The 24,400-nt window shown below is 38.5% G+C and overlaps 1 protein-coding gene across 1 annotated transcript in view; it reads left to right on the top strand.

Annotated features, from left to right (window-relative positions):
• Positions 1-24,400, top strand: part of LOC149785112 (BLOC-2 complex member HPS3-like) — a 126,200-nt gene that overhangs the window by 66,237 nt on the left and 35,563 nt on the right. Inside the window, exon 15 of the mRNA XM_089978881.1 lies at positions 3,172-3,249. Within this exon, the coding sequence (XP_089835007.1) occupies positions 3,172-3,249 (78 nt within the window). The remainder of the gene's footprint in view (positions 1-3,171; positions 3,250-24,400) is intronic.

Below are 24,400 nucleotides of genomic sequence, written 5' to 3'. Positions count from 1 at the left end.
TAACAGTCTTATGATGTCTATTGCCTACTGTGGCAAAATCTATTTTCCATTTTTAAATACCATATTTCATGTTATTTTTCGTACATGAAAAAATAATTATTAATTTCAATGTACGAAAAATAATATGTAAAATAAATAATTATCATTTTGTGGTAATTACCATGTACGAAAAATAAAGGGATCATACTTGACAAGGCCTGTGGAACACACGACACTCAACAACCTAAGGTACAAAACTAATGTACAAAATCGGTCTCATTCTGCTCAACTCAATAAAAATCTGTTGTTATTATGAGAGAGAGAGAGAAATAAGAAAATAATCTTTATTGTTCAGTTACCTGTCAGTTGTCACTATTATATTCCATTGGCAATTAAAACCTTAATAAAAAAAATCATTTTGGTTGTAATTATGAGATCCATTGTCACTGTGCCACATGGCTATGCAGAGGTAATATACATGCTAATTAAATACGCTTGACCTTTAGCTTGGTCTTTTCCAGTAAATACTGGATTGAAGACCAGATTCACCTCTACATATCAAATTAAGGAGGCTTTACATAGGGAAATGAGGCTACCCATGGGGTATTGAAAATGTGTACGACAAGTCTATTAGCTCAAGAAAAATATTCATTTACTGATAATTGTTCTGAAGCCAGTTGAAAAAGGGCAAATGATTTTAAGAGAGAGAGAGAGAGAGAACAACAAAGCAACGTGTATATAAAAATATTTTTGTATTATAAACATAGCATGTTATTTGAAGAAACTTAATAATGAAGACATGCCCAAGCATGAACAGACCAAGATCTTTGAAGATATTAACTACCGGTATATATAACTCGAACTCATGGAGTCAATGACTTTTGCATTTATGATTAAAAGTAACTGGGTTTTTATAGTTTTTTACTGCATTACTATATTGAGCCAATAAGATTAATTGCCAAATGGTCTGTGGTCTTCGCATCTTCCTGTATTGAGATATTGTTATTTTTACTGGATAAATAAACTCAAATGGCTTCTGAACTCATTTTCAAATGCGCGCTTTGCATTGTTACACCGACTGACGTAATCAAAAGCGCTCATTAACGACGCTGTCCAGCTATTGATGAATAGCAGTATATATTGTAATGACAACAACAGAACAAATACATCAGTCATTATATTTTCTTGCCGATACAAAAGACAAAGAAGGTCAATAAAATGAATGTGAATAGATTCTCAGTTAACAAAACAGTTGCCCTTTCTGAATAAGCTGAGCAACGGGCTTTCTACACACTTATAGTTGGTGAATTCTTTGAAAATCTTTCTGTACATTTGAAACTTCAACACAGAAGGGGCATTTTTCGGATTTCTTGGAATTATTGGAATTGAAATGACTTTTAGGAAACAAGAATTCATTCGCCATGCTGTAAGTTAATTTAATTCTTTCACTTCAATTATGCAAAACTTGTTTGTTTTGCTGTTTTTTGTTGCATATATTAAGACACTGGAGTCGTAACATGGTATTGATGGTAAAAGTAAACGATCAATGAGCAAAATTAACATACTTGTATTACTTACCCCGCCTGGATTCATGTTTGGTGACATTCTTCAAAATATCTCAACCAGTTGAAAATGAATTGACGACTTGTGCCTCATTTAAGAACATGCCCAAAGTTAGTCATTACTCATAACTTGCTTAGCAAAACAATACCCTGGTCATTTGATGTACCTAAATCGAACTTTGGTATATTTTTGAATCCGTTTGAAATGGGAACCTGTCTTCAGTTTTAATAAAATGAAATAAAAATAATGGATAAATAAAAAATAAAAATGCAACTAAAACAATGATTTTATCTCTTATTCTAGGGTGTAAAATTTAAAGGGCCGTACTTTTTCTTTATCACATTGGCAAAAGTAAATCTTCACAGAAGATCGTTTTATGTACGAAAAATAATGGGATGACCGAAAAAATATTAAATTTTGTGTACGAAAAAATATGATAGAATTAATTAATTATTATTTTTATGGCTTGATGGTGTACAAAAAATTAAAGGGTACGAAAAATAACATGAAATACGGTAACTGCTAAATTTAGTTTACTTTGGACTAGTTCAGATTGATTTTTTTAGCACATGGGAGCAGTCATTTCGGTTGGCTGTGTGCTTCGATCATGTACATTTTACACAAGTACAGTATCCAAGAAATTTCAGCCACATTACATGAAAGTAACTTAGAGCTGTGTCAGCATTATCTCCATTTTGTTTGTTGCAACTGTAAACATCTTCATCTTACACCCATCACTGTCAGAGGTTCATAATCTGTCGAGTGGCACCATTATATGATCAGTTGTGAGGATCTGCCACCATTATATGATCAGTTGTGAGGATGTGCCACCATTATATGATCATTTGGGAGGATGTGCCACCATTATATGATCATTTGGGAGGATGTGCCACCATTATATGATCAGTTGTGAGGATGTGCCACCATTATATGATCATTTGGGAGGATGTGCCACCATTATATGATCATTTGGGAGGATGTGCCACCATTATATGATCAGTTGTGAGGATGTGCCACCATTATATGGTCAGTTGTGAGGATGTACCACCATTATATGATCAGTTGTGAGGATGTGCCACCATTATATGATCAGTTGTGAGGATGTGCCACCATTATATAATCATTTGGGAGGATATGTGATGGCTGTTCATAGTTTTCCCAGTTTACATTTCCTTCATAGGGTTATTGAGCTTCAGGACTACTTGCAAGAAGGTTTAATTACCTTTTTTTATACAATTCGATTAAATTCCTCTTTCTGTGAAAACATTTAATGATGCAAATATTTTTTTTCTTTTTAAAATAAATATTGTACCGGTTTAATTGATTAAATATTATGAACAGACATAAACATGCAGACAAAGAGTAGAAATAAATATGATAGTATATCATAAAAAGAAGTTTGAAAAAGTAATTGATTGTAATTACAATTACTCTTATTGGTTAACTTTATGATTAGCAATTTTGATATTATTGTTTAATGGATAAAATTATTTTCTAAAAATCCTTATCAGCTGTTAGGATGTTGTTTATTCATTTGAGGTGTTGTTAAACATTAATGCATACAATTATGTATTTGGATAGTTCTCTTTGATGTTTAACCCTTTTCCCAAATGATTCTTTTCCATTCAGGAGGAACTGGTTCAGGTGTGCATTTCATATCACCAAGTTCTACACGTGGATTTTACGGAACTTTCCTCCTTATCTCAGGTGAGTTAACTTGCAAATACATTAGATGCCAGATATAGAAAAGCCCACAAGACCACACACACACCCCAACTCATATCATTCATCAGAAGTTTGTTATAACAATGAAACCTATTATATCAACATCAGAAGGGACATTGTGATATGATTTGCAATGTGCATTCCAATCTGCAGTTAACTAAACCACATTACTATGAGGGTAAGAGTAGTCTCTTGTTAACAGTCATGGTCTGTAATTTTCCACCCCCCAAAAAGTGTAACAAATTAATTAAAAAATTAATTCAAAAGTTAATTATTTCAGTAGTCACATAAAAGGTAGTTCTGACCTAGCTTTGAAGTAGAGGTCATATTAATATGTAATTGCTCATATTAAGTGTCTTGATCTGTAGAAACAATACAGCATGTTAATTTACTTAATTATTTCCAAGGTTAATATTTTTTCTACCATTAACCACAAAGATATGTGTATGGGTTCATATTGTCTACTATTCTATTTTTTGTTTCATTTGATTTCATTATAAACAATGTTTACTGTCTATAATAGGGGCCCCAGGTGGCCATGTGGTCTAAGGAACTTACCTTTAGTGATCACTGCCATCTCACATATAGGTTCAGGTCTCAGGCTTGGGAAATGTGGTTATGTCATAATGCTTGACAGTAGTTTCCTGTGGGTCAGTATTTATTACTGAGGTTTTCTTTTTCCCTGGTTCTACTTCCACCAGTTACACTAACTGCCATGTATAGTCTATCTTGTGCTGACAAATGGCGTTAAACCCCAAAACAACAGCAACTGTTCATAATAATCCATCCCGGTCCATGCAATTTGACAGTGTATCTTATTTTGTAACACAGTTAAGTATATCTATGCATGAGTTACACTTTCAGACTTCAAAAACTGCAACTACATTTGTTTTATGAGCATCAGGTTTCATGGCTTTGTGAAAAGTTATTTTTTCATGAATACATAATTTCATATATTATGAAAGGGCTCCATTGAATTCATTGTTGGTAGCCATCACAGAATCCATACAAAATTTTTTACTCTACCAAATGTATTGAATTGATAAATATTATTTTCCTTAATTGGAGCAAAACTTTAAAGACAGGTTAAGCTTTTCAATTTGGAGACATGAATAATTCTGATTTTGAAACTAGATAATTTTTGAATAACATTCATGCTAAATTGTCATGTCTTGTGATAAAAATCTTTATACATTATTATTTATGACAGTTTGAGGACATTGACACATGCTCATATTTCATTAGCCTTTTATGACAGCTTGAGGACATTGACACAAGTTCAGATTTCATTAACCTTTTATGACACCTTGAGGTGAATGACACATTTTCAGATTTCATTAGCCTTTTATGACAGCTTGAGGTTAATGTCACAAGTTCAGATTTCATTATCTTTTTATGACAGAGTGAGATCATTGACACATGTTCAGATTTATTTAGCCTTTTATGTCAGGCTGAGGTAAATGACACAAGCTTAGATTTCACTAGCCTATTATGACAGCTTGAAATTAATGATACATATTAAAATGTCATTAGCCTTTTATAACAGCATGAGGACATTGATCCATGTTCCAATTTCATTAGCCTTTTATGACAGTTTGATGTTTTGATACATGTTCCAATTTCATTAGCCTTTTTGTATTGCATAGTCTTTCAGTATGTAATTGTGTCATCACTGATGCAGAAGTGACATGATACATTACAAACTTTTATAATATATTTGGGTGAGATGGTTCCTCACAGAGAAACAATATTCTCATTAAAATTCCTTGCCATAACTAGACAGATTTTTTGTGAAGTATAAAGTCTATTTTAAAAAAACACAATTAATACAGGGCATAGACGAGGACACAATGAACAGAACATTGTCAAGCAGAATTCTTGCATTTAATATTTTACGGAATACTTCATGGGTAAATTATCAGTGTTAGAACAATTTCAGACAAGAACATCAAACAATACAGTCTTGTCGTTTGGATGAACATCTTAAAATAGTTCACTCCAAAACAATCAATCATATAACAATTTTAAAGTCTCATTCACACCCATATTTTAGAGTCCAAACTACTGAATTTGAAATGAAACGAACTTCTATAATGCAAGCACCTGGTTAGGGAAGTTACTTCATTGTTTGGAGGTTCCATCTGGAAGTTGCAGCTAGATACAGGTTTCATTGCATTTTGAAGGTGTTTTGAGGTTCCAAAGAGGGGTCAGTGCATGACCTAAAAAAAGTGATGTTCAGTTGAGAATAAGTTATATTTTCATATAGGCCTATATCAAATTGCTAGACATTAAAAAAAATATTTAAAAAATAATGTTTTCTTTGAAGCATTTAATATACTTACAAACCAGAAATAGATGGTAGACCAAGTACTGTCCAATAATATCACCACACACATGTACACATATATGTATACACACATGCCCACTCTCTCATAAACACAACCGCACAGATATTTAAAAAATACCAGTTTTCTGTCTTTAAAATTAATTTGACAGTTTAATATTTTTGTCATAAGATGCAGTCTTGATGTTCTCATTAGTCCCAGAGAGAGGGTGAAGGTAATACATGTACAGATTTCATTTGTGTTCATCTTGGCACTCATTTGAGACTGAATGGTACTATACCAAAAATCTTGTTAAATTTTTCTCAGCATATAAAATGGTCTTTCTGATCAGCACAGCTGTGAGGGAGTGGTAAACATCCTGACTGGTGTTGCTGGATCAACAGATATTGCACAATCCAGACTAATTAATATTAAAACAGAGTCTTAATTTCTTTTGTAAGAATTATATGCTTCTCTTATTGCTGTCCTACACAAAGTCAAACTCCATGAAGGAGTTGCAATTTGGTTTGGGGTGGTGGTGGTCATTTTGCAGATGGCTCATTGTTTCCAAAACCATAGCTGCATTTCTACATTTTGCCTTAACAAATAAACTACATTTGTACACTACCAAAATAATCATGTTTTGCATTTAATATATTGAGTATAGTCTGACTTCAATGAAACCTTGCTGCTGATCACAAACTTGTCAGTAATCATTCTTGTTCAAGGCAATAATATGTAATGACATTTGTTATTTAACATGCATCTCTTACATACCTCACTGAAACAAAATGGGTTGTTCCACTTAGTGTACTTTACCTATGCAAATTAGCCGAATAGGCTCTCCCGGAATAGTGTTCAAAGGACCTGACACAGCAACATTCCAGCTGTTCTCAGCCAGTTGAGTAAACAGTACAATGATGGCTGCTTATCTCTGACCATCTCATTTTTTAATTGACTCTAGGATAATTAGCTGTATAAACTGCACAAAGGATAGATGTACATGCTGTAAGCAGGACATTTTACTGTTGATACAGACTACTTGCTTCAGACATGTACTATATACCACTATGCCAATTAAAAAATGTCTCTTATTTTCCTCCTAACTATATTGAAATTCTTTTTTTCTAAACACGAGTATTTAATGATGGTGAGTTAAACTACCAATAAATAGTGTATTTAATGATATTTAGTTACACTACATATAAATAGCATATTTAATGATGTGTAGTTACACTACACAAAATTAGGATATTTAATGTGTATGTAGCTACACTACACAAAAATAGCATATTGAATGATGTGTACTTACACTAAACAAAAATAGGGTATTTAATGATGTGTATATAGTTACACTACACAAAAATAGGGTATTTAATTATGTGTATGTAGTTACACTGCACAAAAATGGTGTGTTTAATGATGTGTAGTTACACCACACAAAAGTAGGGTATTTAATGATGTGTACTTACACCACACAAAAGTAGGGTATTGAATGATGTGTAGTGACACTACACAAAAATAGTGTATTTAATGATGTGTAGTTACATCACACAAAAGTAGGGTATTTAATGATGTGTACTTACACCACACAAAAGTAGGGTATTTAATGATGTGTAGTTACACTTCATATAAATAGCATATTTAATGATGTGTAGTTACAGCACACAAAAATAGGGTATTTAATGTGTTGCACTACACAACAGTAGGGTATTTAATGATGTTTAGTTACACTGCACAAAAATAGGTTATGTATTGATGTGTATGTAGTTACACTACATAAAAATAGTGTAGTTATTGATGTGTAGTTACACCACACAAAAGTAGGGTATTTAATGATGTGTTACACTACACACAAATAGGGTATTTAATGATGTGTAGTTACACTACACAAAAGTAGGGTATTTAATGATGTATAGTGACACCACACAAAACTAGGGTATTTAATGATATTTAGTTACACTTCATATAAATAGTGTATTTAATGAGGTGCAGTTACAACACACAAAAGTAGGGTATTTAATGATGTGTTACACTACACAACAATAGGGTATTTAATGATGTGTATGTAGTTACACTACACAAAAATAGGGTATTTAATGATGTGTGTGTAGTTACACTACACAGAAATAGGTTATTTAATGATGTGTAGTTACATCACACAAAAGTAGGGTATTTAATGATGTGTTACACTACACAAAAATAGGGTATTTATTGATGTGTATGTAGTTACACTACACAAAAATAGGTTATTTAATGATGTGTAGTTACATCACACAAAAGTAGGGTATTTAATGATGTGTTACACTACACAAAAATAGGGTATTTAATGATGTTTGTTTACACACGTATAAATAGTCTATTTAATGATCTGTAATTACGCTATGCAAATATAACATTTAATGATATGTTGTTATTTTAATGATGTATTATCACGCTGTTTTTAGTTCTCAATACACCAAGAGCTAAAATTAAAAGGAATCAAGCAGCATGGATAAAAGAAAATTAAAATAATGGAGTCCATGATCATAGTTACCCATGTTATTATAATGGTAGTAGTTATACTTTGGGACTGCTCCAGTGTCCTAAGTGGTTAAAGCATCTGCCTTGGATGCAGGAGGTCACTGGTCCAAACCCTGGATGAGTCATACCAAAGACTTACAAAAATGGTACTTGCAGCCTCCAGGCTTGGCACTCAGCATTAAGAGGTTAGTGTTAGGACTGGTCGGCCTGGTGTCAGGATAATATGTGACTGGGTGGGACATCATGCTACATGTCTGCGGCATGATTCCCCAGTGCTAGACATCACTATAAACTGTCACACTGCAGACATCATAGTGATATTACTGGAAAATTGTTAAGGCTATGTTAAAAATGCAAATCACACACACACAGAGTGATACTTAGGGATTTTATAGTGAGGTTTCACTATGTATATGTATTTGTATCATGGATCCTTAGATTTTACCAAGTTCAAATTGACATTTTAACAGACTTCATAGACACACATGGATCTGCTTCTTTGCAATATATATTCATTAAAAATTGTTTCCACTCCTCCATAGGTCTCATCAGGTAGTGGCAGCTAACCATACGTTTGTCCCTTTGACTTTGATTTGCTACAGATTTCCACACATATTTTATTTTGCAAAACATATTTACACAGTATTCCTGTCATAGATTATAACATTACCACATCTGCAATATGGTAAATTGTTATATATATTTAATTTATATTATTTGTTGGCTTTTCTTAATGATCATATATTATATACATTTTATTTTTACCTGACCTTGTCCACGAGGTTCATTGTGTACCTGCCTTGGGTAGTTGATTTTGTAAGCAGCATACTACATAGCTAAATATTTCTCTGCGATTATGGATTAGATATTCAGATCATTATTAATGTAAACATATTTATTGTCTTGATTCTGGTCCCATAAACATCTAGAATGGAAGTTTCCATTTTATCAAGAGAGTATTGTCAGAAATGGTAATTGCAACCTAGGTCAAGTAAAAGGGTTTATAATCTTGTTTATCTAAAAATTACTCATTCTTGTCTTAACATCTTGAAGAATCAGTCTTATTGTTGTGTTTAAGATTTTCATTGGGTGGAATTATTTATTCGAATCATTACTCACAGGAGATACAAAGTGTTCATCAGTAATATTCTTGGACTGGAAAATTAATTTAGAATTATAGTGAATTCAGACACAAGCATTTTTTGGATTATATTATTACACTGAAAGACTTTTAGCACATCATCACAATTCAGGCCATTGGCACATACTAAATTCAAGACTACATGCACATCAACACATTCAATATTGGAAATTATTTGAAATACCACTAGAATTTTGTTGGTGCTTTATACATTTGGACTTGTGATAAAACTTTCTGGACTATTTGGGATCAGAGTCAAAATACTGTAAGTTCCTTCAAATTTTCACTTTGTATTCTTGTGATTTTTGAATTATACAGAACTTGTTGGTTTTGCCTCTTTTCTGTTACTTAGCACTGCAGATTTTCCAAGAGTGTCAACACTCATGAACTACAGCTTTGTCAAGAGTATCCACACTCAGCCTACACCATGGCTTTGTTTTGATAAATTTAAGTGTGAAAATCCATGCTTACATTGGAAGTACATAAGAAATTACTACAAAACAAGTCACACTTATTTCATTGGAACTAATTTTGTGAGTAAATGAGCTGCTCACAGTCCGTTGCTACAGCTCTGCACAGTTTGCTTGAGAAAATCATTACTCTGTTGGCACTTACAACTCTTACTGTTGTCTCTTGGTTGAACATGATGAGCATTCAAAGTGACCAGATGATTGTAACCAAGCTGTGTCATGCCACATGCATTTGCACAAAAAGTGTTGGGTCTAAACACAGTGAATGCATTCAAAATCACATGGTCCAGGAATATATCATATATGTTTGCATCGATAACCACATACACTGTACTGCTGTGGCTGAGAATGTATTTGTCACATGATGAACACTTCAGTTCTATCCCTTTGGATTGACTGATGTTGCATGTGACTGTAAGAAACTCATTGCAGAGGAGTCCAAAATGGGGTGTATCTCCAAGATACATAGATTGATGTAATGTATGACAAAGCTCTAGTCTGCAGACACCAACAAAGGGTACCCTTCTTTACCCCCATTTGACCAGATAACTGTGAACAGTATAGCCTTCAGGCAGTTGAGCTGTAACAAGCTTAGTCAGTGACATATTGATTACCCAAGAAAGAAACGGTGTAAATTAGCCCTGTGTTACCTTTGAATTAAGTTTAGTTGATGACACCTGTATTGATTGTCTGACAAAAACACAGTCTGGAAGCAGCAGGGAGGGCGAATCGGACATTTTGTCCAAACATCATTTGGTTTAATTAATACTTTCTGCACTCAGCAGATCCGGTGTCGTCAGCGCCTGGTAAAAAAAAAAACGACGTGGTCGTCGGGGGATCGTCCAATCGTCATTTGGTTTAATTAATACCTTCTGCGCGCCGATCCCAGTGTCGTCAGCATCCGGTAAAAAAGCGCGACGACCGCGTCGATGTCATCGCCCTTCCTGATGCTAAGTGGCTACTTACAATTTAACCGAATATTTGGTCAAGTCCGATACGATATCGTGTCCAAGGATCATGTAAATTTATCGTTACAAATCCATGTGGGGTCGACTGAGCATGACTAAAAAAGTTTCGAAAAACATTAAAGTCCATGTCACCGCCGCACCATGTCTGCCAAATATTTCGTAGCGTGTGTGTATCAACGCCGTTGAATACAGCAAGAATATTGCAGTTGTCTCTGATTACTTTTGGAATCTGAGTGTATCGTTGAGTGACATATATCACGTCAGTGTTTTTATGCCTGCCTCTGGAAAATATCCTAGCTGGGTTTTTTTGATTGTCTAACATAACATCATCGTACACGACTAGATTGTTAACGCCGCCATCAATATCATCGATGCCTGGTGCATCATTGATATCTGTAATAAACTCAATAACATTTTTTTCAGCGATCGCTGATGCATTCTCGTTAATTTCTTTCAACACCTCGTAGCATCGTTGATCATCCACGCTAGGAGCAACCAAATACAACTTATCCCACTTCATCCATCTCATTATTAAATTGAGTAACAATTGCGTCTTGCCGGATCCAGATGGTCCGATGATAATCATCCGGATCGAGTTTGGTAACGCTGCAACATGCTTAACTGGTTCTCTTGTTTTAGTCGCCGAAAAATCAATTATATTCATATCTCTATACATAAATTATGGATCTATATTGTGTGAAGTGTAGAGTGTGTACTGGCACAAATGATATGACAACCGTTACAACAAGAAATAACAGATCGGCACTTACTGGTAAGTGTGTACAATGCGGTATAAAGAAATTTAGATTTATTTCTATTAGACCCGGAGATGTTTTAAAAAAAAGCGAGGAGGTGACATCGCAGCCAAGTTATCAAAACTCCCTGGAACCCCGTGGGCAAAGTATCCAGGAGAAAAACACCTCCCAGGATATAGCTACTGTGGCCCCGAAACGCGATTAGATATCAGACTCGATGATCAAAATCAGCCCAAACCCGGTGAGTATCCAATAAACGCTATCGATAAGGCGTGTCATGCTCATGATGTTGCTTACTACAAAAGTAGCGATCTGCAACAGCGTCATATTCAATTAATTCACGCGCTAAATGCTATTCCTGATAAATCCTTTAAAGAAAAATTGGCCTCATGGTTGGTAAAATCGGCTATGAAAGGTAAATTAATGATTGGAAGCGGAGCTTCTCGCGCAGGTAATTGAAAACGCTAGCGTTTATAATAACAACATGGAATCCATCTATTATTCTCCGAGAGGATACTGGAAGGGGAAGGCCGCAATTGGTAAGCTTGCAAGCGCTGCAAAGGTAACAAAGGCCACTGCGGCTAATTGGTTATCCAAACAGGCTATATGGCAAATCTATCTACCACCGCCTAAACAAATCAACTTCTCGCGCTTTGATGTCAGCGTACCTAATGAAGTTCATCAGGCTGATATACTATTTTTGCCGCATGACAACGGTTACAAATACGCGCTAACCGTAGTTGATGTTGCGAGTTGATATAAACAAGCGGAGCCGTTGAAAACAAAGTCAGCAACTGAAGTAGCCGGTGCGTTTGAGCGGATTTATCGAAGAGGTCCTCTGCGCTGGCCAAATCTATTACAAGTTGATCCTGGTAGTGAATTTCGCGGCGCTGTTTTATCAACGCTGAAACATCATAGCGTCGCGGTACGACGAGGTCATACTGCGCTACATCGTGATCAGGCAATTGTTGAACGATTCAATCGGACTCTTGCTGAACGGTTATTTGGATATCAGTACGCAAAAGAATTCATCCAAGAAAAACGATCTCGTGAATGGGTCAAAAGGTTGCCAGGCGTAATTGCAGCGTTAAATAACGAGATTACCCGAGCAATCAACATGAAGCCCAGCGACGCGATTAAATACGAGTATATACCCGGAAGATCAAAAATAGATAGCGTTTCCAAGCCGATTCTCGGCGATGTTACCGTGAGATATCTATATGAACCAGGAGAGCTTGAAGGCGGTAAAAAAAAGAGCTACTGATCCTATCTGGAGTGTTACCACACATAACATATCAACGATAACACGATCAACTGATAGACCACCGATCTATAGACTGGATTCAACTGCCCCACAGCGGGGGTTTACACGCGAGCAACTACAAGTGATACCTGACGATACTCAATTGCCCCCGCGTGGTCTTAACTAGCGCCGTTGCGTCTATTGCACTCAAGACAGGTTAATCTCACATTGTTTTTGACATGACCGAGACTGTTATCGATCCTGTCCACGGTAAATTGGCGAGCGTCTTTATCCGAATAACGCCAACTCATTACGCAATTACAACTCGCGCAGTGATTATTCTGTTGTTGTCGTAACGCAATTATTAATTCGGCATCAATATCAAAACGCCGCTGTTTTTTTTATCCTGTTGGCGGTAACCCGAGAGTTTTCTATCAATGACGCTTGCATCGATGACTCCGTCACTGACTCCGTCAATAACAATTCTTCGAAGCTGATTTATCCTCCGTACTCGGGACACTGCAAGATAGACTAGATTTGACCATTCGATGCGATTATCAACCATCCAAACAATTGTGTCCGTGATAGTCAGTCCCTGCGAGGAATGTATTGTCGTTGCGTATCCTAGCGTCCACGGGGATTTATCAGCACGTAGCGCGTCCTCGACGACGCTGATATCAACGAGCACGATATCATTCAGCACGAGAATTTGTTTTTTTGTCCCTGACGCTGTCGGGGCCGGGATTTCAACTTCAATGTTCTGCCGCCGTGTATCCGCGGGTCTATAACATAACGGCACTGGGCGCGTTGGAAACTTTTCCTTATGCAACGTAAACAGCTTCCGCTAAAGTGTGTCTCTGACTATCTTTCTACTCGCTACAATTAAATCGTTTGGTCTCCATGTTTCCCAGAATTCATTTAACGGCGTTTCCGGAATCACCTCGCGGATTATTTCACACTGAATTCTATCCGGCTGTAATCTGATTAATTTTTTAACCTCGCGCAGTTGTTCATCAAGTGCTCGGTAATCAGTATCGGTTTCTTCATAATAGTCCACAAAACCCTTTAACCAATCATGTGGGCCCTCGCCGACAAATGGTGGTGGTTGACCATGATCTCCGCACATTATCACCGCTGTATTCGCGAGCAGCAACCAATCAAGAAACATTTGTAAAACATCTAACGAAACAGTACATATCTCATCCCAGATGATAACCTCAGGAATAAATTTTTCACCCATTCGATCAGGAGTCCACTCACCGCCGCTGTATCGAAAAAAGCTGTGATAAGTAACGGCGTCAACATTTCGTTGTTTTATCTCTCGCGCTAGTCTATGGGTCGGTGTAAGCACGATTATACTTGCCCGCGTTCGAAATAATTCAATTGCCCGAGTCGTTTTTCCCGACCCGCCACAGCCGCTTAAATAAACTGTTTTATGTCTACAAATTGGATCAGAACACGGTGGTGCATTAGACCATTCTGACAATTTATCACCGCTTAGGTAATTGTTTTCAACGGTGACATCTGCTGACGGGGAATAATCGCGTCGTATTTCTTTTTTAATTCTCCATGTACCCCAACTCTCGTCCGGACTAGTAAACTCGGCTATGTTTCCCTTATACTTTACGTCTATGTAAAATGAATCAACGGCTACTCTAACCGCGGTGTCAGGAAATCTATTTATCATCGAGAATAAATTTATGCAAGCATAACCCAGCATAGACGCCCTCAAATGTGGATATGCCGGGCTGTCTCCATCGCTGTAAGTAACAACTGTACCCAACCTTGTTCCATTGGACAAGAAAGCTGTTTTACAGTTCACGTATCTATTTTTCGCCACTGCGTCCTTGATTACGAAATCATATTCTGCGTTATCTATAATCAGCCGTGAGCAATATCGTTTGTAGTCGCAGTTTTTTCCACCTTGTGTGAACTTACCAATTATTCTTCTACCGAGATCTTTTGCCTCTCTGTTTCGTTGGTTGAATATCTTTTTGGACCATTCGATGATATATTCCTCGTCGGCATCAATGTGTTTTCTGGACTCGTCAATTATACTATCTAGACGCTCCGGTTCTGGTAACCAGACTTCAGTCTGCGCCCGGTATGATATAATCGCGTCACTGACAATCAACGAAACTAGCATTTTACAATCAATCATATACCGTAGCAGCGCTATTGGCAACCACTTCTTTTCAGCCATATGTCTACCGATCCAAATATAGCAACAGCGATGAAGTCCTGCCGCAAATTCAAATGATACTACGCGAGCGAATCCGGTTAAATCAAAATCAGGCAGTGGTCCATTAATAGCAACACGAGTCATTTCATGTCTGGGGTGTCCAAATCGTTTAAAGTACTCAGCGGCGGATCCATACCCGAGAAAACTCGCTGGATAACAGGCGACCATATCAACGGAAATCATAGCGTCGCGGCTGTATTCAGTGTTCCATAGTCCACCGTGATAGTATTCCAAACAACTGGATTGTACATCCGGTAGAAATTCCTTGCGTGTTGGGCTCCACGCATTTTTTCTTGCTGCAACATGAGCCGCAACCGATGGAATCGTAAAACAATTTGTTAGCAGTTGTTCATCATGCTCTCCAAATTCTATGGCGGTTTTTTTCATCTTGTTGTGAAACGCTTCAGTGCGATATAATTCACCGTTTGGTCTTACAAACTGATCAAAGGTATCCGCATCGTTTTCAGCGCTGCGAAGTAACCACACTGATACGGGGTCGTTTTTACACAAACAAGCAATAGCATCAAATAGTTTCCTCTCCGCGAGAAAACCATCTTGTATAAATTCCCCCGGGATATACTTTACTGTTCTATCCCGTGGAAATATTGTGACCGCGGGCGTCCACGCGTGTTCGTTATGATCAATAATTTTGATTGGGGCTCCCTTTGATTTATACTTTGATTCGTGTAATACTTCACCGGTTATCGTTGTAACGGTTATTGGAAATCTCAACGACGTTTCTAATCTCGCTATGTCGCTGATGGTTGCTCCACGCTCGCGCACTGTCTCCTCCCACCGGTTGATTTTGCTACGTCGTAAATCAGTCAGTTTGTTTCCTCGACACGCATTTGTAAAATGCTCTATTACTCGTTTTGCTACACAATTTATCCCCGTTGATTGTTTCATCGGCGCTAGTTTTCCGATATCAGGTTTCTTATTTAACGGGTATATTCCATAAACAACTGCTGTTTCAGGATACGCTCGTTCATAGTATGGTCTGTCAATTCCGGTTAACAGCCCCGGCTTGGAGTCGCGGCTAACAATAACTGTTTTCTTGTCGCTGAGAACTGGTTCAAATTTATCACGTATGATCCAATTACCTGATTCCACCCGGACAATGAATTTTACTCTAAAGAAATACTCGCTGGAGCCAAGTTGTGATGTTATCGTTGCCGCGCGTTTGTCGTTCATGGTAGCATCAACAACACCATCAATTCGAAATGTTGACCAACTATGAGATGCACCATCACGCTTGAATTCATTGATACAATCGCGTATTTTATTTAACAGGGTTCTATCGTTTATTAACGCTTTTGGTGTGTCCTTGAGGACTCTATCGAGATCGAATTTAATATTTTTCCAGGGCTTAATTGCTGCTAGTTTCTTGAACTCCTCCTCCATATAATTAAAACAAGTATTTAAATAAAAGAATATAGTATAATGAATCACTGCAAATGGTTGATGATTGGGTCGACAACCCAGTGCAATAAATCATGTAGAGGTGAATTCTGCGGGTATCATTTACAAAGCGTTCGTAATGGTTCTCTTGGCCCCCTCCCGTGCTTGGTTTGCCACGTTGGGGTGCGTGGTAAATCACAATTATGTATCAATTGTGGCGGCAAACGATACAGGGAGTTAAAACGCTATTATGACAAACGAATTAAAAACGCCGTCATTGACCCCACCGCTGACTCCGTCAAAGACAAAATCATCAAAACTCCTCAAGACTACATTGAAAGATTTATAATTAAACCAAATAATGAATTAGACAAGTAGTATTATTATACAAATGGACCAAGAATTTCAGCCGCATCCTGTGCTCGTTAATTACGAGGCATCTCGCGACGGTGTTGTTAGAAACCGCAGACTGAAGAAGCCGGTTGGTACCGTAAATAATCAGGGGTATTTGACATTTGGTGCCGGAAAGAAGAAGTATTTTGTTCACAGGGTGGTATATGAAACGTTTAAGGGGCCAATCGAGAATGGTTTCGTTATTGATCACATTGATTCTGATCGTCTAAATAATTCTCTTATAAACCTACAGTCCATTACTCAAAGTCAGAATGTCAAAAAAGGTAAAACAGGGAAGCACGCAAAAAAAGCAAAGAGCGTCAAATCGTTTGATATAACAACTCACGAAGAAAAAACTTTTCAGTCGATGAATGAAGCCAGTAGATACTTTGACATTTGTATCGCCTCAATACGAAAAGTAGCAGAACGAGTATATCAAACAGCAATCTCAAAAAGGACCGGACACAGAATTCGATTTTCGTACACAAATATCAGCGAGTGACAAGGTCACCATGACGAATTGTCTGTAATACCTCTTTTATGTTTAAATACTATCAATAGTAATAAATAACACACTGCGCGGGGTTCATTTTGTAAAATAATTTTTTTTTTATTTAAAAATAAGATGTTTTATAAGAATGTGAATATCGAAGACATCAATAATATATTAACCGAGATTTCAAAATTAAAAAATCAAGGAATTGAATTATCTGATGGTCTCAACAGCGAAAAAATATTATCCGATTATGAGATTATTAACGAACAATCGAAACGGGGGCGTTTTACCCTGGCCCGCGAGTACTTTTTTATAAAACGATTACAACATACGATTAATGAAAACTTGTACCACAATGACGTAAATGCATTCATTGGACTATTCGCTGCCGTTGAAATAATACGAAAAAAACTTGGACGTGTTTATGAACGACGCCGGGAGATTTCTAGTAAGATCAAAAACATTAGAAGGATTATAGACGAAAACTCCGTGGAGCCCCCGATGGTATACATATCCCCCCCGCCACACTCGGCGGGAAATTAGAAATTGCGGAGCAATTGCAATAATGGTAGGCGAATCACTTACTACTCGGCTAGCCAGAGAGCGGCTAGCGGCGCTTAAAAAGTTCATACCGTTACGAGACAGGGTCCGAGAACAACTTCAAACGCGGCAGCAACTACAAACTGATTTTACTGTTGGAAGTGAACAACTCTTTGCTCCGATAACGAGTGCAACCAAGGATGTGAAAACAGCGATATACGGGGATATTCCCGACGAAGAAAGAAAGAAAAAAGCGTCACTGCTTGGCGTACTTGAAAAGATAGCGGCTCGGACCGAACAAACAAAAAGGTCTTTAGAAACACTTCCTGCGGAAATAGCGGTTGCTACAACACGGAGGCCACCACCACTCGCTATAATGGACCAACAAGAACCTTATGTTACAATGGCCGACGAAGAAGAACTAGGTGCTACCGCAAGAGAACCAGAAGAAGAAATACCGGAAGAAATACAGGAAAAAAAAGAGAAAGGGGGGAATATACCCCGTAATGTACTTAAAAAGGACACAATAGATAAAATTAGAGGCCTCAGCAGGGAAGAATTAGTTAATTTTACTGCCACAAATTTTGCTAAGAGCACACGAGATAAGAAGCATATCAATAGCGGTTACGAGGAAAATGTAAAGGAGTTAAAGGATTGGACAAGAATGGTGTATTTAGCGAGTAAACATGAGAATGCGGTACCACGTGGTGATCCCGATTACAAAGCATTCCTCGATGCGGTTAAAAGGGCAAAACCAAAAAAAGGAAAAGGATACAGCGGTGTGGTTGAAAACGCTTGTCCTGATAGTGTTCTCAGTGATATATCACGGCTGGAAGTACTAATCGGAGGAAAACGAGCCGGAAATAACTCTCCGGAAATAATCAATGAGGCCGCTGATATTTGCAAGCGGTTATTTGCAGGCGGTATCATGGACATTAATGCATATCGAACGCTCATAGACGAACTCGTGGATGATTAATTGGAAAACTGGTGTTTTTATAATAAAGATGATCATACACTACAACCATGATAAACCAGTACTCGTCTACGTGGTAAACTCGCGATTGCCTGTTTACCGCGCGTATTATGGAGATGGTCTCGGTAGCACCATTGCGGGGTTATTTACAAGAATGGCTCCAAAAGTAGCGCCGTTAGCCAAACAATTAGGAATGAAGGCTATTGATGTTATTCGTGATAGGGGAATCAGCGCTATTGGAGATGTTGCCGGAAAGGCGTTTTCTGCAGCAAAGGACAAACTAATGTCGTTGGTGAGAAAAAGAAAACAGAAACCACCGGTGATGCCATCAACGACAGTGATGCCTGCAAATGTCAGTAAAGTAATAAATAACGCCGTGGAAGAAAAACTAGCGACGATGGCTTCGCCATTGGCGGCTCAGCCATCCGCCGATGCGGCAACCAACGCGCTCATGAACGCGATAGCGGGAAGTGGTCTTAAACAGAATTCAAAGAATTTACGACGAAAGCGACGTTGATGAATTGCAATTGAAAACATCAACATGATAAATAATAAAATGTTTGCGCGAACCGCTGATCCCGCGTTTGATATGGATGCCCCAGTGCGCAGGGATGATTCTGTCCGTGATTATCAATTTTATTCCTATCAACCACCACAAGCCGACCTACGATCGCGAATTGAACTTCAAGTCCAAGATACCAGTAAATACTTTTTGCCGTGTGAAGCGTTTATCGAAATTGAGGGAGAACTCGTGACAAATGTTGCCGCTAATACACCATACGCAAATGACCCTCGTGTTCGAGTTGGCTTCGTCAACAACGGTATCATGGCGTTATTTGAGAGTGCCAGATATCTTATTGACGGGCGAGAAATTGAATCAATAGAACGCGAGGTTGATGTTGCAACGACGATAATTGGGTTAGCGAGATACTCGGATGATTATACAAGATCGGCGGGCCCATCTATAATGTTCGCGAAGGATACCACTAATAACGCTGATCATCTTCAGTACATTAACGTGCTGGCGGAAAGAGACACCGCAGTTGACCCACAGGCTGAAGCAGCTAACCCAGACCGCAGGGCAAGACCAGGCGCTGATTTCACTGTTATGAAAAGTATTAACGATAATTACAATATGGGATTCGCAACACGAGTAGGGATGTTGCAAGGACAACGCCGACAGTTTTCATGCGCGATTCCACTCCATCACATATTCGGATTTTGCAGAAATGTCGGAAAAGTTATCTATGGGGCTAAGCATACAATCGCGCTAACGCGAAGGGTTGATGATAACAATGCAATATGGCGTGCTGCTGGTGTCGATAACGGTAAAGTCGTTTTAACTAAAATAGCATTGTGGATGCCGGTGTTGATTCCATCAGTTACCACGGAAGCACGGTTGTTATCATTTATGGAACAGGGGGGAAAATCGTTGTTGAGTTGGCTAGCGGTAACAACTGATGCTAAAGAGGATAATGTCGCTGATACATTTACATGGCACTTGGCATCAAAACAGGGTGTTTCAGCCCCACGTCATATTTTTATAGCGCTACAGAATAGGGGACGATTGGGTAATCAAGAACGCAGCCATATGATATTTGATCAATTAGGAGTCAGGGATGTTTCGCTGAGAATAAACGGACAACAGGAACCATCCGAGGATATACAGCTTAATTACGGCGACAACCATATCGCACGTGTGTATCATCGATTGCTGTCATACATGGGTCGTGATCAAAACGTCGACACTGGTTTGCAAATATCACAACTTGATTTTAAAAACCTGTATCCGATTTATTATTTTTCGTTGGAACATCTTGATTTAACGAGACAATCCGTCGTTGATATACACTTCCGAGCTCGTATAGCCCCGGGTGGTGCCGATTATAGAGCGGTTGCTGTCATTCTCAGCGATAAATCAATGCTGCTAGAAGGTGTTGGTGGACGAATGAGAATCGTTGATGCGCCAGTGGAAAACATGTAATTGAAAACACAAACGCGTTTACAATAAAATGTCGTATAGTGTTGTCAGTGTAGAGTTGACCGATGGTCAAGTCAAGAAATTACGATCAAAGTCGGCTAAACAATGCGGAAGCACAATAACGCTGAAGCCGTCACAGATGGCAGGTGGTAATCATCAGATATCGTTGACGGCGCGTCAAATAAAACATTTCAATGATGCGATGAAGAATAAAAAGGGTATTCAAATAGATTTCTCGGCCGCAGCGATTAAAAACATGGAAAAGACCGGTGGGATATTTCCGCTGTTAGCTGCGATTCCAGCGTTGATTGCCGCGGCCGCACCAGCAGTGGCTAAGGCGGCGGCGTTAGGAGCCGTTGGAACCGCGGCGGGGATGGCATTGAAGAAGGCAACCGGGAAAGGCTATAAAAAAAAACGATCCGTGGCCGGAAAGGGTCTAAGACTACCGGGAACCCCGTATTCATGGTACTCGGGAAAGGGTCTAAGACTACCGGGAACCGTTTAATGACTCCTATGTCTAATTTTGATTTAATAGACGCCGCCGACGCGTTAGCGATACAAAACTTCAGAGGTGTTTTTATGAGGGATCAATTACCGGCGGCACCAAGGAATACTGAAACCGGCATAATTAACCTCGATGGGTCCTCCGGAGCGGGAACTCATTGGGTTGCATACGCGATTGATCCGCGTGCGATCGTCTATTTTGATTCATACGGGTTAGCCCCGCCGAACGAGTTCATGCGGTATATCCGGGCGTGTTCAGCCCGGGTTTTTTATTCCACGCTGCCAACACAGCGATTAAGTGACCCACCGATATGTGGCCGTGAGGTATTGAACGTACTCGCGGCGATTTCATCATCGCGGAAACCACCTCATGTGGTTGTAAACGAATACACTAGTGGGGTCGTAGAGGCCCGGCGGGTTAATTAAAAACACCGTTTTTTTTTACAATAACGATGATTGCTATTTGGGGACGACCGGTTTCGGTGCTAAAAGAATCCACGAAAACGCCCGCCACCGATGACATAAAAAAACTAATCGAGGATGAAATCGCCGATACGTTAAACTTAACCAGTGTTGACCCAGGTGAAATAGTTGTATTTCAAGACCGCCAGGGTAAATTGAAATCCAGTAATGTGTCGCTGGATGACGTTTTAACACGACAGCGTGACGCCGCCGAGAACGCTATCGCGCTGTATACCGGCGACGGACGACTCAAACCGGGTGAACATCTATCGACGATAACGAATAGGGTAACATTAGTCCAAGACGGTTTTACAAGGTTAGATAGATCGGTGACCGAACTCGACGCGCAGGTGAAAAAATCTGTCACTGAGGTGAAAAAATCTGTCACCGATATACAACTCACTACCGCTAGTTTTTTTGGGACCCCGACGGTAACCGAACCGAATCTTGCGGGGATAAAAACCACCATTTTGGAGTTTACAACGCTGTCGGGCCAATTTTACACGTTACGAAAAAATGTTAACAGGATCGATGACAACTTTGATAAATTCTTTGGTAAAAAAAATACCAAGCTGGATGAGATTACAACAACTATAGATGATATCACTGCGTATGGACAGGAAATAAGAACAATCAAAACTGATGTTGTAGCGAACAAAAGGAATATAGACGCGCATACAGGGGAAATAGAAACAGTCAAAACTGATGTTGAAGCGAACAAAAGAAGTATAGACGTGTATGGAGGGGAAATAAAAACAATCAGAACTGATGTTGAAGCGAACAAAAAAAATGTAGACGGGCATACAGGGGAAATAAGAACAATCAAAACTGATGTTGCAGCAAACAAAAAAAGTATGACCGAGAATACACGGGAAATAGGAACGATCAAACTTGATGTTGCAGCGAACAAAAAAAATGTAGACGCGCGTACACAGGAAATAGGAACGATCAAAACTGATGTTGCAGCAAACAAAAAAAGTATAGACGCGTATGGAGGGGAAATAAGAACAATCAAAACTGATGTTGCAGCGAACAAAAAAAGTATAGACGCGTATGGAGGGGAAATAGGAACGATCAAAACTGATATTACAGCGATCAGAACTAGTATAGACGTGAATGAACGGAGAATAGGAACGATCAAAACTGATATTGTAGCGAACAAGAATAATATAGACGCGCATGGATGGAGAATAGAAACAATCAAAACTGATGTTGCAGCGAACAAAAAAAGTATAGACGCGCATGAAGGGGAAATAGAAACAATCAAAACTGATGTTGTAGCGAACAAAAGGAATATAGACGCGCATACAGGGGAAATAGGAACGATCAAAACTGATGTTGTAGCGAACAAAAGGAATATAGACGCGCATACAGGGGAAATAGAAACAGTCAAAACTGATGTTGCAGCGAACAAAAAAAGTATAGACGCGTATGGAGGGGAAATAGAAACAGTCAAAACTGATGTTGCAGCGAACAAAAAAAGTATAGACGTGTATGGAGGGGAAATAAAAACAATCAAAACTGATGTTGTAGCGAACAAAAAAAGTATGACCGAGAATACACAGGAAATAGGAACGATCAAACTTGATGTTGCAGCGAACAAAAAGAGTATGACCGAGAATACACGGGAAATAGGAACAATCAAAACTGATGTTGAAGCAATTAAAGACAGACTACCTAGAATGACAGAGCAACTCGAAAAAATGAAAACACCTCATGGGAGCATCGGCAATAGCGTATACACGGTTCAGTATGGATCATTCGATTGGACTCATACGCGTAATGCAATAGATATCACCGCAATTGTTAAGGGCATTTATCGATTGACGTTGATTTCGGCGATGCAGTTCAGTATATCATCGCCGAGTTCATCCGGGTTTAACAATACAATATCAACAATCATTAACAAGGATACAATCGAACGGTTTATAATTAAAGCCGTTGATAGCAGTCTATTTAGGACAAACATCACATGGTATGTAGAATTTGTAGTGGATCTAAGTGAGTAATTGAAAACACTAGCTCTTTTAAAATAAAATGACCACCAGGGTAATTGAATCAGAGGTATCACCGACATCACATCAATATCGATTCAATACCGCAAAAGAATTCTCCGCGAACTTGAAAACGCTTTCCGAACAATACCGCGCAAAAATAAAAAAATACCACCGAAAAATAACCACCATCGACGTGGCCGTGTACTCGGTGTCCGGTATAGTAGCTGGTACCGGTGTCATTTTATCCACGGTGACCATGATGGCCCCGATCGCTGTTCCAATCGCTATCTCCGCGGCGACAACAATTGCTGGAGTCGCCAACGCAATCACTAAAAAGATATCATCGTGTTCTCAGAAAAAACTCAACGAGTATACAGTAAAACATCAAATAGTATCCAACGCGTACTCGAAATTATCCGGGTTGATCTCGTTGTCGATTGATAATTCGTTCATATCCGATGTTGAATTCTCCACGATGGTCCAGTTGTATGGCTCCGCGATGTCAAAAATCGAAAATTTTCAACTGGAAGCCGGAAACCACTTCAATGGCTTAAAACATTCTCCTGAAAACAAGCAGGTTGTTAATATTCGGTGTCAAAATTAGACACTAAAAACAACGAATAATAATAATGTCGCTGAACCCCGAAGGGTTTCAATTACTTCAACGGATCGTGGAAAACACCACTCCGGTACAAACAAGTATGATATCGATAACATCAA

This window comes from Sinohyriopsis cumingii, chromosome 13 (assembly GCF_028554795.1).
Source record: "Sinohyriopsis cumingii isolate HCF-2022 chromosome 13, ASM2855479v2, whole genome shotgun sequence".
NCBI lineage: Eukaryota > Metazoa > Mollusca > Bivalvia > Unionida > Unionidae > Sinohyriopsis > Sinohyriopsis cumingii.
The sequence above is the reverse complement of the archived record's forward strand: the minus strand, read 5'-3'. Positions and strand labels throughout refer to the sequence as shown.